This window comes from Sardina pilchardus, chromosome 21, assembly GCF_963854185.1.
Source record: "Sardina pilchardus chromosome 21, fSarPil1.1, whole genome shotgun sequence".
NCBI lineage: Eukaryota > Metazoa > Chordata > Actinopteri > Clupeiformes > Clupeidae > Sardina > Sardina pilchardus.
In genome coordinates, this window is record NC_085014.1 from 24,768,571 (window position 1) to 24,784,150 (window position 15,580).

The following is a 15,580-nucleotide window of genomic DNA, read 5'->3' on the forward strand; positions in this document are numbered from 1 at the left end:
AAGTTCATCAGGAAACACACCCGTTCCCACATATCCTACTATTGAATTATTTAGACTTGCCATGTGCCACATTACAAAACTTTGCTTCACTTTGTAGCAGCCGTTTGTACCAATTGTGTGTGGTTATGGCAATTTAGATAAACTGCAGTTTGAGTTTGACTCATCTCTCAAAAATGCACCAATGCATGTTGGATTAATTTATTTTCAATGGAGGTCTTGTGGCCACTTTCCCTGTGTGGCTCCAGAAGTCCTCAGCGTTTTTTTGAGGGGACGACGACATATTTTTCTTTTGTTCTTTGACATTTTCAGTATTGTTTTTACACAGAAGAAGTTGTATTGGTGTGGGGGGAAAACACAAACTCCTACTGACTCTACACCAGATTTCTGGGCGTAATCTTTCTCTTCTTGTGTGTTCTTTACTTGGTGAAGCAATGTCTGTTTTAGTTTGTTGAGCATCTAAGAGACGCGGCCATCTGGTCTTCTCCATGTTTTTGTCTTTAACTAAAATCAGAGTTCCCTTAGCTGACTTACTCCTAGCGGTTTGCCACTCCCTGTTCTTCTCTACAAACATGCAGAATGTTATGACTCCCTCTCTGTTTACTGAATCCATCTACTGTTTTCTATTTGCTGTGCGCTTCATTGAATTTGGGCGTATCATGGATTTGAGAGAGAAATTTGTTCAAGGGCAGATTAGGCACACGTACACCTACGCACACACCCTCTTGCACCACACCATTCTATTTTACACACCTACACTCAGACAGACAGAGAGAGAGATACACTCCTCAATACTATTGAAATGCACACAGCTATTGGACCATCATCTGTTTTTTCGACAGCACTGAGAACATAACATAACATAACATTCCATATTCTAAAAAAGAGAATGTTATAGAATCATATTTCAAAACGTGTTAGAACTTGGTAAGGCATCAGAGTGTTTGTTCTCCAGGGGTTCTGTCCGGGGAGTCGGATAAGAAAGTGTGACAGGTATGCATTAGTCTGGGAGACATTCAGCAATAATTATTGTCGCAGGGGCAAGCGCTGTGTCCAACTGAAAACATTTTGCAGCCCTGTTCAAGACATTTAGAGCCCTTTGGAAGAGATCCCCTGCTGACTACATTGTATAGATTGTGAATTCTTTTGTTCAATTGACTTTTTATATTGTATAATAGTGCATCTTTATGTGCAGGATGGGCAAAAATAGTTGAAAATGTATTTTCAGATAAAATATAAAATACCCCAATTTTAAGTGCATCAAAATAAATTATAAAATAGAGTACCACATATCAAATCATATATCAAAATAAAATACTGATTTTTGTATTTTGAAAATACTAAAAAATACTCTGAAAGGGAGCATGAACTCACATTGTAAACCCTCTGTGTATTTAAGCTATTCCTTCATCAGTACACTAACTCTGTTGATTAAGTAGGCAGTGTTAAAGAGCAACAGCTTTCCTCTGCCTACGAGACACACCACAAGTCTGTAGTCAACAGTCAACAAGCAAATGGCAACAGCAAATCAATAGTGAACAGATCAACTATGCTGACCTGCCTGTAACATCTCATAGCCTACCGTAACAGAAATGTGCTCAAGAGGTCACAACTGAACATGTCAAGTGGTACAAACTAATCACCAAACCTACTGAGAGCCACAGAATGTGGTCTTTAAGCAACCCAAGGCAACAACAGCTTCAAACTCATGGCACACTGACATATAACACAGAGAATGAGGTCTCTGACATTGTCATGCTTAGAAAGATATTGCACTACATGTATGTAAAGCTGTTGATCAGGTAGGATCTTGGCCCTTTACATAGGTTTTTGAACTGGGTACTGCGTATCGGAGTTATATTGACGCCAATGAGCAGATATGAGGGACTTTTTTAGATAGTTTTGGAGGGGAACCACATAATGTATTCCACTGATTCAAGAAACTGATGTTCAAGTTCTCAAGAAACTTAAGATTGGTGTGAGATAGGAGTGTAGTGTGAGAGCAACTTACACATTGCTCTTGCATTTTGCACAGGATCTACTTCCCGAATCTCAATATTCTGATCACAGGGCAAATTACAAGGTCAGCACCAGTCAGAGGCGGCATTCATTATTTTGCTCTTTTATGTCATCCCATCACCTACAAAAATAAAATAAAAACGACAACATGCTATTTTGTATTTTAATAATATTGATTAGGCTATGTGTACTGGAATCTGACCTATTGTACAAATACACAGATACAAGCTGAAATGGTTATATCAGTGTTTACATTACAGAAGCTGTGTGTGCAGCACCCTTGTTAGTGTCTGAAGTACAAGACACACATTCATGGTCATCAACAGCTGCAAATGCATGCCTGTAACTTGCAACATTTGTTTGAATCTTGACACTGCAGTCTGCACCAGTGTAAAGGACAGTGACAAACCCTTCACATTAGAGCTGTTTTAAACCTGAAGGTATAGGTCTACTCTACTGTTGCCATATAATTATTATTAAGAAAAAGATTCATAGTAGCTGAATGTAGCTTAATTCATTTAGCAAATGAAATATGATGACAGAAAGACAGCTGAATTATTTTGAATATATTAGATTTCTGCCATGGTAACTGCAGCAAATATTAGCTGTGAGTGAGGGACTATGTGTGGGCTGAGCACAGATGACACGCGACCACTCCCTGTTACACCGTTGATCCCTCCCACCTGACTGAAGAGTCCTGCCCTGCCCTACGCCCGACCATTCTCCATAGCCCGGAGTTACAGCCACATAGCCCTGAAGAACAGACGTTCAAAGTGAGAGGGAGAGAGAGAAAGAGAGAGTTTCAAAACACTTAAGTATAAAGAGGCATCTTTGCCTTGCAGAGAGAGACCGAGAGAGACAAAGAGAGAGAGAGACAAAAAGAGAGAGAGAGAGAACTTAACAAGAAAGTTTTAAACAACGACAATTAAAGAACTAACTTTGGGGCTGTGGCGAAGACGTGTGAAGTGTCAGTGATGCTCAAGCAGTGAAGTTGAGGTCTGGTCTGTTTTCAGGTAAGCTGACGTTTTTTTTTATTTATGAATTAATTGTATCACATTTATAATGCTTCTTGGACTAATTCAATAGCATATGCCTATTTTGAGCATCCATGTGCATTGAATTGAACTTCACAAAGGCAATGTCACATCTTGGACGACATTTAATATTTTATGAATTAGCATAGATTTCTTGACATCTGTAGGGATGCATAAACACCGTTAAACCATCCCGTTTCGCGGTGGCGCATGAACTTGTATGGTTGAACATGTGGAGAGGTGGGTGTGTATCGTCACTCCCAACAAACGGTGCTAGTGCTAATGAAGGCTCCTCAGTCTCGTAAACTTTGTTAGGCTATATGTGTTAATAAGAGACATGTGACTGTTTTCTTGTGATGTACGTTGAACTGTGGGCCCTACTGTGTTCAAGGGTGTATGTCAATTGATGTAAATGTCAGGTAGCTTTATTAAATGTAAAAAGCATCTTTTTATGTTAAATAGAGACGGAATTCCTAAAGAGACACTGAAACCATTTTACACATTGGCGAACAAAAGTTTATGAACAAAACGACCTGCGTCAAAAGAAAAGTTGTGCGCAGGCACATTCCAGCAGACAGTGCATACAAGTTCAGCTTTGCGACGTGGATATTTACTCGCCTTAACTGACTCACAAAGTGCGCAAGCTACTCTGTCGACGTAGTAAGTTCAAATACATGTTTTCCTAAAATGTGCCACCTTAGTTAGATTTGCTTAAATGAGTTTAAAGCTGATGTTTGCATTTATTCGCTGTAAGAAATGAAGAATTTCGGTTTTGTTACGCATGGAGCTTTTTAGGGTGTGGATTTCTTTCAGCGCTTTCCTTTCCTTCCCCCGCCCTCTAGTTAGGGAATATCACCCAGCCCTACCATATGTAGAATTAGAAACCTACGTTTTGTACGTCGGCAGTTATGCACAGTCTCTTTGTGTAAAACGCACGTAAACAGCCTGAAAAGTTTCACTGAAGTGTTGGGGCTCATTGGTTTAACAGACTCATTTTCAAGGCGGGTTGCGAGTACTTACTCTTGAGCTAAAAGTTAAAACTTTTTCTGAGGGGTGGAGTTCGGGGATTCACTCAAATTTGCTTCGATTTTCTTAACCTGGGATCCCAGCCAGAGTGTGGAGAGGGGAGGTGGAAGGGTGGGGGTAGAGGGTAATGGAATGTGGTGGTTTGGAAAGACTAACTAATTGAAACCAGGTTTGAAGCACTAGAGGAAAAGCAAGACGCTCTATGGAGTTGGAAGAATTAAGGGTTTTATCTACATCAGACCTCCTTTCTGTGGTTGGCTTCAGCATGAAGTTTTATTTCTCTAAATTGTGATGGCAAAGTAACAGCCAGTTCCAATGTACAATAGGCTACATATGGACTGATAGGTTGAACGTTGTAGATATTTTAGCAGTTCTTTAAGTTTGTTAGTATATGGATAGCTGTTGGTTTTAGAAAGGCAGAGAAAGAGAGAGAGAAATCCATCCATGGGATGGTTGCAAGGAAACTACAAATTTGGAAGCCCATCCCCCTGCTGCGGCCACACCCTAGACTTTCTTCTGTGGCGTTGTAGGCAAAGCAGTCGACTAGTCAGACATTCTCATCAAATAAAGCTCTAGCCTACATGCAGGATTGCAGTTTTGCCCTCGTGGCACTGTCAGTGTCAAAATCCTGTTGCTGGCTCTGCCATTCGCTAGACATTTGTTGTGATACATACATAAAAGTCTTCTGATTTTGTTTTTAAGCATAGACAGCAAATCCTTGCTTTCCTAAAGCAAATTACGTCACTAAGTAAACAGTTTACAGTAACAGTTTATCCATGTCCATTGTCAAGCTCAGTCATGACTCATGTATAATAGCCTATTTACTGTTATAACAGTACTTTGTCTAGAGTAAGTGGCGTAGGTCGTCATTTCCAGGGATGGTGGGGTCCTGGAGAGGAACCTTGACTTCTCTTGACTTCTCCTGATAGAAGAGACGTGAGTGGTCCACTCATTGAGTGTTTGCTATGGCAGTGTGAAACGGAAAGAGCGCAATCTCTCGCACACTTCCTCTGTCATTTCCTTGCAGGCTTTTTTCAGAGGTTTCTTTCTAAACTAAGTCATGGAAAATATGAGGGAATACTTTCTAGCAAATGAGTGCCACGTTTGAAGGTTTTTTTTTTTTTGTTACTGAATGTTTGTGGCAATGGTCTTAAGCTCCACTGTATTCCAGTCTCTAATATGATGTGTGACATGACCTGCTATTTATGCATTCATCTACAAAATTGGTCTCAAATGACTTGTGGAGTGAACCTCTGTAGATAAGCAAAGATCAGTTCAGAGATATCACCCCTAGAAACAGCTGAGAAAGGGTGGATGGATTTACTTTGACTCACTCAACCATAGAGCTTTGGTGTCGATTTGATACACCCAGATTTCACAACCACCAATTTTATTGTTGCATTATCAGTCGTTGTTTCAGCTTGCCCCTGCAGGGGCTAGGATTGTGTCTAGTTGTTGAGAAAGACTGAGTACAGGAGATGGAATCTGGATGAGCAATTTGCGTCGCCTCTGCCAGCATCCCAGTGAGTCATGCCCCATCAGAACATCCATCTTACCCAATTTTCCGCTCACCACCAGGAATATTACCTCTCAATCACTGAATATGCTGAATTCGTTAGGAAGTCCATTGAATGTATTGAAATAGTGCGGAGGTGTTTTAGCCCACAGACTGTATACATGCAGTTTTATGTAAAGCTTTTTTTTTTTATTATTCTGGACGGCCACTATATCAGACTTAGACCATTCAGTTGGTCAGGTTCCCTGTGCTATGTGAATGTGAGGAAACATGTTGTAATGAAAACTTTGTTGGGAAAGCCACAGGGATTTAGACCATGGGGCACGAGGCATGACATGAGCCTTGTGATGGGGTTGGTCCATCTCGGTGCATGTGAGATAGAGTCTTATGATACTGCTCAGTCAGACTCAAAGACAAAATTAACATTGTTTACACCCAGAGCTGGAAATGGAAGCGACTCACATCTCCCTAAGGTGTGAGTGAGGAACAGAAAACAGCACCCTGCAACAAGCTCTCCTCTGAACATTCTGACCGGGGGTGTTAAATAGTGAATAACTGTGTTGAAAGCAACAACCAAGATAGTTCTCTGTGCAGAATGGGAGTTGCCTTGTTGTGGCAGTAGTGCCCAAATCAATTGGCAAATCGACAGATAGGATTGAGCATGAACGGGTGGGATCAAATATCAGCAGGCGTGTTTCCCATGTGTTTCTCTGATTTGTTCTTGGAGTCTCTAGTTACTTGCTGTCACTGTGTAGCGCTGAACTCCTGATTTGAATAGTTGTGCTCAATATACTCTTTAACAACCTTTTCATAATGTACAGCATTATATCAGTGCTGCATATACTGTACAGGCATGATCATGTCATTAAGCAAACATTGACATATTTGGTAACTGATTAGAATTATTTTGCATTGTAAAACAGACAATTTGGTGGTACTTGAAAGAGGTCTTGTTATCTTGGTTTACTTGAATCAACAATCCCTGATTGAGTTTAGAAAGCGCAAGCTTCGATAAAATGGGATTGCTATGACCTGAATGATCTTATCAAAAGGCAAACACATACTGTCAACCATCAGGTCATTGTGTGGCCTGTGGCTCCAGCTTTATATGGACGTTTCTGTCAGTTTGTAATTCATGCAAATCACCTCCATGGCACCTCGCTCTGCTACTTTGTTTCGACAGAACTTCGTTGTTCTCAAGATCCTTTAAGAGTTCTGCTATTTTGATGCACCACACAGCCTCGCCCATTTTCCTGAATTGCTAGCAAGAATTAAATAAAGGATTTGAAACAAGGAATGCAGCCTTGTGATCACAATGACTTGGCTGTGTTTTCATTTGCCATAATTTGGAGAGTTACACTCATATTACTCTGGGTAAAAATGTACCTACCATAACTTCAAGTTATGTATGTTTCAATGGTCTATTTAGTGGTCTGATAAGACTAAATGTATTATTTAGCATGTGCTTGTTATTGCCTAGAATGCATAGGGTGTGTTGACTCAACAGACTTGAAGCAGGGAAGTGAAAGTTTTGAGAAAAGACCTTTTATGACAGGCATGTTAAAAACAGCCGTTAAATTATGGCCTGTTAGTCAGTAATTGTAAACAGATTATAGACCTTACTGGTGTCACTTCAGGTTGCCAAGTTATTGGGCTGTAATGAAGTCTAGTGGAGAGTGCCTGAAGTGTCAGTGTGAAGCACCTACATGTGTGTTCAGTATATACCCCCAAGGTCAGCAAGCAGTTGACTATCCTGCATGGACCAGTCTGGCTTGTAGGAAGAGTTTACTTTCTCTCAGGCGGTCTAGTCTACATATTCTCTCTGTACCAGACACAGGCTGACACTCCCTCCCCTTTTCTCCGCTCAATAATTATGACCCTAGAGTGAAATCTTTTCCTTTAACCATACCTCTGGTTTTTAGTCAAGTTTCGGGTCTGGCAACATGTTATTTTGACTGACTTTCTCCTTCGTCATGCTGCCTCTGCAAGCCCATTTTAGTCCATGGTCTTCTGTTGTCTCAGTTTGATTTTTTTTTGCATTCAGTCACTTCTTAATGTTGTTGTTTTTTCAGTTTAGGCATGAGTTTGGTCTGAGCAATACACAATTCAATCTTCCTTCTAAATAAGAAATATGCACAACTGTTTCTCAGGGGATTTATTGACAAGGCGCCATTGTTTGGGGACCTTGAATAGATGATGTTGTTTGGAATATTGACATTGAAAAAGACAGGCGTCTTACAATCACTAGCGAACTGTAGCCAGTGCTAGAGGATTATGATGAAGCCGTTTTTTTTCAATGTGTCATCAATTAAAGTCTGACTTCTCTGTAGTGTTACTGTACCTTAATCCTTGGCCCTCGGGTGCTTTGCAATTCTAAGCCAGTGAGGCGTGCTGTTTCGCTCACCTGTCTCAAACCAGGTAGGCCTGAGGAGGTCTAGATTGAAGTTTGAGGTTTGGCTCCACTACAGGTACCTCACGGCTCTTCCACATCCCTTTGGCTCACCTCACTGATTGTGATAACCAACCACCTTAGATCCTCTGTTGCTTGCGCAAAAGCTCGTTTTCATGCCAAAAGCCTAAAAAATGGCCATCCTCTTTTCGAGCGCCCTGCTTTGATACTCAGCGTGAGCAGTGGTGTGGCAGACTGGAGCAGAGGACATATCTGTGGAGTTAGTCACTGCGGGAGAGGCTGGGCACATTTCCAGCTGGCCTGACGGCTCTATCAAGGAATGCGTCTGACTAGAGGCCAGGGTGGGGCCTCCTGCTCTCTCTGTGCAAGTTCTGAGATGGTGCGTCCTCTGCAGTTCTCTTGTTCTACAGTGCAAAGGGCGTGTCCCATTGAGAATACTTACAGAAGAGACATTAAAGGTTTTCTTTTTAAATCGTTTGTTTAATCTGGCAGAAGACTTTCATTTGTTTTCAACTAGCTGGGTGAGAATGTCATATAGTATTTGTCTTTTGAAATGTGTTTTTATGGAAAAGGTTTCAGGTTCTGAACCTTTGTATTCTAAGAATAAGCTCAATAAGGATTATTTGTGGTCTAAAGTAACATTGAGCTCTGTTGGAGTGTTATATGTTTGCCAATTTCATCTTGTTCTAAATTCTATCGACCAACTTTTTCCAAAAGCATCATGCCAGCAGGCCCATTAATTTGGCCAAAATAATGTGCATCATTTAGTCATTTAGAAATAAAATAAAATTATAGGTTTTAAATAGAGCACTTTGGCAGGAATTACTACAAATTTCCAATATGTGTTTTGTTTTGCCTGCCAGATGTGAATGAAGTGTTGAATAATTGAACTTGTATCTTTGAGTGTGCACAGCTGCTTCAAGCTCTGTTGCTCTGTGCAAACACAGTGACAACCTCGACCAGCGTGGCCTTTATCAGCCCTTCTATTTCAGTAACAGCTCTGGGTGACAAATTACTAGCAGCATTATGAAGGTGAAGAATAGGGGAGAGTGATGTTGTTCAAATGAATGTTTGAAAGCTTAATAGTCAGTCTGAAACTCAATTTTCGGGGCATCTTCCACAAACAAATAATAGAAAGCATTCTACTTCAAAAATAAGTCATCAATTTAGAGTTCTTTGACTTCCATACATTTCTCTAATGTAACTGGTATGAGCTTGACTGACTTGAGTCTTTCTATAGCCAACCGCCTTTACTGTTCTATATCTGAAAAATATTCCATAGCTCTTTCGCAACAGAAAGAATTGTTCACCACATTTTTGTGAATCACTCATAAACGTGCCTCTGTATTGTGTAAGAGTCCAGAGATGACTGATCACGGCAGCCATCATTCCTCAGTGGGATTTCACTGCTACATACCTGTCTGGGCTTATTCCAAAATTTGTTCTCAATGGTGTCATGACAAGACAGGGACATTCTGTTTTCACAAATTCCCACATTACCTTGTGCAATGCCTCATCATAGCGCCCGTTTTCATTTCTTTGTGTCAGACACTCAGCCTACCTCAAAATATAACAAAGTTGTAAGAAAAGGTATCATGTTTAGGAAAGTCAGATTGTGAGGGCAGTACGTACCTACAACAGGTCTGAAAGGTATTTTATCTTCAATTGAGGCTTTGATCGTGTTAATCTTTTCAAGCCTGTATCTGTTAATGGCATTGCATCATTGCCTGTCATGCTGCAATGCTTTGTAGTCCCTTGGGCAAGTGTGTGGAACTCCAACATCACGTGGATATGTTTACTGCTGAGCGACAGCTCTAAAACAGCCACATCATTGTTTGCAGATATCTGTGAGAATGTGTTGAAGACTGTGGAAGAGATTGACCTCAAGGAGAAAGAAATACCCTCATGAAAAGTGCAGTTAATATTGTATTCATTCTGCAGGCTTCTCAATAGCTTTTACTCTGACAAATCTTTTGGAATTATTCCAGTGTTGCTGCTTTGTTGAAACTTCATGGAGTCTGCTTTAAAAAGCATTGACTCAGATGGCTTGCATAACGTAAACAATAGACATTTGATTTGATTTTAAATCTGTTCTGCTCTGTCTGTTGATTTCTATTAAAAGATGGCAGTGTTTTTTTTTATCGTTCAGTTGGTCTTTCTAAATAGATAATAAGCAACACTGCAAGAATAACATGGCGATATCTGGCCATGAGGTTTTTGTTTCGCCTGAAGGGAAACTTAATTGACCCCTGCTAGCATCTTGTCTGTGAGGAGAGATCTAACTTTGTGCCCACCATAGACTGACTCTTGTGGAATGGAAGCTATGGCATTTGCAGGCACATATCTCACATGTTTGCAATTCACACTTGTCTTAAATTTCCTTCCCAATACCACGGATGGTTGCTCAACTATGGTTTCGTAATACATTTACAATCAACACTGAAACTTATACTTGCTTTCTAATTGAATTTACTTGTTTACCTTTCCATGTTTACATTTAGGTACTACATATCAAACATTTCACATTTTTTTCTAAAACATACTTGTAAGCGTCATGCAATGAACACATAGGGTCTGTCACACTGACTCTGAAGGGACATGGCTGCAGCTGCCTATTTTGAATGAACATTTGGTTATATTCTAATAGGCAATTCGGGTTTGTTGAAAGGGTCACAACATTGTGTTGGTGATCCCATGGTTTGACTCTCATTGTAAACCTTTAAAATAGTTCTGTTGAGCAGAAATGATTGACTTTTTGTCTGAATATAGTCTTGCTTAAGTGCTTGGATGAATTGACTATATATTTCTGGGTGTGTCACCATGATTGGAACCCTAATCTCTAATCTACAGTATATGTGGACTTTTAAGTTGCAATGACTGATTAAACAACACATTTGACTGTTGAGATTGACGAGAGAGGGTTCTTCAGGTCCAGTGTTATCGGTATTGAACATTTGAGGGTGTTTTTGTTGTCTGCTGGATAGAGCGGAAAATGACATCAATCTAATCATGCCCTTCTCCCTTTCAGAAGATAAAAGAAGACAGAACACTGTGAGCCTGAGCTGGTGCTTGAGCAACCAACAGGTATGTTAATCCTTGTAAACTTTAAGTTTAGTCAAAGCAAAATATGTGAATGTATTGTAAACAACTACATAATCGTGACATTTTCTAACCGTCATCGATGAAATGGTAATATTATATCAACATAGAACAGAGAGTGATGATTCATGAGGAATCTAGTTGAGCCATGGGGCCTCTTGGGCCAAATTCTCGAGCAGTTTTGGAATGATTGTTATTAAAGTCTATGTTTGACTCTCGAAGGTCACTTAGTCTGTGAGCTCTGAAAGGCCTGCTTTGAGTAATTTGACTCCTTGGCCAACGTGTCTGTGCCATGCACATTTGCTATTGCCTGGCCACCTGTTCAGGAGCCCCCTCTTCCCTGAGCTATGGACGTGTGTATCAGCTCTGTTCAGCTGGCTGGGTTTCAGTGCAGATCAAAAACAGCTGCGGCAAACTGCTTAGCAAGAGTCAACACAACTATTACATGAATATTAAGCAGTAGCGGTAGCATGTGGAAACTCTGTAAAGTTCTTAAACAAGAAAACATGCGCTGAACTGGTGTGTGATCCAGATCCTGGGAAATTCCCCTTTTCTCTACAGTTTCCTAGCGGTGACACGCATGAGTGTGGTGTTGCATGATGAGGTTCTTATGCCTTTTTCAGAGTCAGGAAAATTATAGATATTTTCCATTTCTTTCTGTCTATTGCCATCTTCAAGTTGTATATTACATGCCTTCCTTGCTGGGTGAAGGCAACATTTGCACTTTCAGTGTTGTGTGTCAGCTTGTTTTATGAACATAAGGTATTATTATGTGTCTACGCCCAGACTAATGTTGATCATAAGATTTTGGGCTGGCTCCAGATCCTTCCTGTGCAATGCTTAGAACATACAGAGTTTAGTTCATTGTGATCATATATGAAGTAGATGATTACTTCATAGGGGATATAAAATACAGGCCTCTGTTTGAATGAATGAATGATTGGAAATGGAAAGTATGTGATTAGACTTTTAGTTTGAGCTCTGTTAGGTGTTTGCTCTGCGGGCCAGTACTGTGATGTTGTGTTTTCACCCCCACCCTCCTCTGACAGACGGGTGGGATGGTCTTTGGTTATGGGGCATCGCAATCAGCACTGAACCCCCCCCCCCCCCCCCCTCCCCTCCCCCCTCGGCTTTCTTCTCTCCCCACCCTCCCACTCACTCTCATGGGTTCCTCCCTTCACTTGCTGCCAAGAATTCGTCAAAGCTGTGAGAACGTGGGCTGCCCAAAGAGTTCTCAAGATCATAAAGTTTGAGAGAAGTAGATGGGTGGATTATAGAGGCAGTGGGAGAGAGGGGAGTAGGAAAATATGTGCTCTGTGCTCGAGTTTATGTTGTAGCTGCTGAGGGGGGGGGGATACAGGAGATAGAAGGAAAGGGTGTGGCACCACAGTCAGGCCGGAGAACATGCCATGAGGATGGCGAGAACAACTCCAAACTCCTCCCCTTTCCTTGAAAATACATAACTGTTGGTTTTTCCCTCCCAGTGCTTCAGTAAATACCACTCCTTGCCAAAAATAATAATGAGACTTGTTTCAGTGTTTTAGTGCGCCGCTTGAGCTTACCTGGAATTCGATCACTGTGTCTACAGCTGATGGAGCTGCAGACTGCGGGATGACATATGGCAAAAATGTTAAATGTGATTCCCAAAATATGATGGGAAATCTGACTGTGTGAGGCAGATAGGCCTGAATTGATACATAAGGGATATGAGGTCTTTTGTGTGTGGCTTATGAGGCAGACTGAGAGGGAAGTGGGAAAGCATGCATGCTGCGCTTGAGGTTGGTTGTGTGTTGTTGGCTCGGAGATTGCCAAAGGATATGTGCCAGGACCTGTTTATTTCAAACGTATATGACATAACATAGCGCTGATGTTCATGGTTCATAATGAAAACTGAAAAAAATGAAACTTCATAAAGCCTACCTTAGAAATAAAACATGTAATCATTCTACCTCTTGTGAAGGGTTTCAAATAGTTGGAAATAATATATATTTTTTGTGTTCGTCTGTGACTTAAATTGCATCACCCTGGAAAACTATGAGAAGAAGTGGGCATATTGTGTTTGGCATCATCTCTGACAGAAACAGGGCACAGGAGAGATTCCTTTTCACTTGGGAAGAATATGCATTTGCTCCCTGCAAGATTTAAATCATATACTACAAGAGGTCATTTGTCATTAGTTTGGTCAGAGTATTCCTGGCAGTTGATCATATCAGTTAGTAAAAGGGTCAGTTTAAAATGTGTCTCTTGCAAGTAGAAACTGTTCGCAGGGCATTGGGGTCCCACTGAGCATCTGACTGGTTAGAAGGTGTGAGGGCGCTGAGGAACTCTTGGTATCTCTGCAATGCTGCCAAGGTCATTCTGTCACCCTATCTTGCAAAAGACTCTGGGCATGTGTGTTGACATGAAAAGGCTTTTTTTTAGCGCAATTGATTAAGAATTCACTTCAATGTCATTAATGTTACATGTAAACAGCGGTATAGTCTACCTGATACGGAGGACTAGTATACCCATTTAAAAAGCATCACCGTCTCAGTATACCCATACAATAAGCAAGGATACATATTAACATTTGGGGTTGATCACAGTATATTCACTACATATTCAAGTCCATATCACTTTATAAGCTTTGAACCCAAGCCGCTTTAGTATGGGAAGGTCCAATCCCTACTTCACCTACCAGTGAAAAACAAATGCTGTTGAATAATTGTTTTTAAAATATTAATCAGCAGTTTCTTTTGTAGGCCTACATGAACAGTGCAAATCTATTCAGCAGATTATTTTGTTGTGTATGCTTACTGAACATGTCTGCCACCTGTCATTTTCATTCATGTATTATATGAAGTATTTTTTTGGATTTGAGTGGGTTTCAAGTTGAGCGAACTAAGCACCTAAGCTTTTCCTAAGATCATAATGGCATAATGCCAGTGGTGTAACTGTGAGAATGTTTGAAGATCTGAGTCATTCCCTGTTGTTGGATTGTCAACAAAACAAATGAACATTTCACTTTTATGAGTCATATCCTGTTGAGTTAGTTGTACTTTCATTACTTACTGCATAGAGGACTGTTTAACTTTAATTGAATTGATTTTTGATCCAGGCAGTTCCAAGCATGTATTAGCACTGTCTGTTATCTGTAATAGAAACAAGAGATGTAAATGGAGCTAAGATAACATATCATATGAAGCTAAAACAGATTAAGATGTAAATTGCATTCAGTGGTCTTTAATCTAAATATACATATTCACTCCTAATTTAATTAATTGAATGTGTGTACTGTAGGATTGTATTGGCGAGGCTGTATATGCAACATTACAATAACAAACTGCATACAAGTGAACAGGATCATCATAGTTTTCTCTGAAATAAAATATTTTTTACCTATTAACAATTCCATTTCTGCCTCAGGGAAGAGACGCAACGCTGTCACTTTACACCAGGGGACTTAAGAGGAGAATAAGAAAACAAGGTTGGTTATAATCCTAATTCTTTTCTCTCTTATCATACATTGTCTGTGGCAATACCTATTTTTGTATTGTTTTTATATCAATAATCTCCCGGAGCATGTTTATGTTGAATACATGTAAACTAATGCTTTACTTTATGGTCTTGCAAAATCACCACCAGATGTCACTAAGGGGCAAGATTTTTTTAGTAGCATCCTTTGTTTTCCTCCAAGCCACATTATTACCATCACAAATAAGACCATGTCTTATTGTATGATATGTAGACGTGAGGCTTCAGTGAAAAATAAGTGTTTGTTGCCTTCTTCATTTTGATTTGTCCCCAAAGTGAACTCTTTCCATTCTCTGACAGAATGGCTGAAGAGGAGGAGACAAGGGAAGTGCTCTTCCCACAGTGGATGGGTCCTGATAAACATGGCTTAACAATTGAAAAAACGGGCGAGGGAGAGATTTACGTGAAAGATGTGAAGGACGAGTCCCCTGCTGCACACACTGGGAGAGTCCACAAAGGTAAAAGTCATAACTGATAAAAAAAAAAAAACTGATAAAAAATCCCATTTACTAATCAAATATCAGCAATTACTCTGTATTTATTGCCCTTCCTGTCAATTTCCTGTTCAGGTGACCAAATAGTGGGTGCAACCATCTACTTTGACAACATGAGCTCAGAAGAAACAGAAGAGTTACTGAAGACACTTAATCGACATAAAGTTGGGCTAAAACTACAGAACAAGGGAGACAAATCACCCTGCCGGTCTCCCATGGGTACACTGACATGGGAAGGCAAGACAAGATTTGGAGGATCAAGCCCTGACATTATCCTTGTAAGAAAACTATTGCTTTCAGCATTGAGTTCTAATGCTAAACATGTGTATTCATGCATTATTAACATATATGTAAAAATGAATATAATTTGTTGGGATCTTAAACAATAAATGTGAGCTAAATGTGACAACAAGTGTTGCTCTAGTTGTGCTTATAAGACTATGTTGAAGTGTAATATTAAGTTAATCAATAT

General features: G+C 40.2%; 1 protein-coding gene across 1 annotated transcript in view; it reads left to right on the forward strand.

Annotated features, from left to right (window-relative positions):
* The first annotated feature begins 2,752 nt into the window (after positions 1-2,752).
* Positions 2,753-15,580, forward strand: part of ahnak (AHNAK nucleoprotein) — a 29,710-nt gene continuing 16,882 nt past the window's right edge. The window contains exons 1-5 of the mRNA XM_062524377.1: positions 2,753-3,029; positions 11,031-11,086; positions 14,507-14,567; positions 14,915-15,072; positions 15,184-15,386. Of these exons, the coding sequence (XP_062380361.1) occupies positions 14,916-15,072; positions 15,184-15,386 (360 nt within the window). The 5' untranslated portion in view covers positions 2,753-3,029; positions 11,031-11,086; positions 14,507-14,567; position 14,915. The remainder of the gene's footprint in view (positions 3,030-11,030; positions 11,087-14,506; positions 14,568-14,914; positions 15,073-15,183; positions 15,387-15,580) is intronic.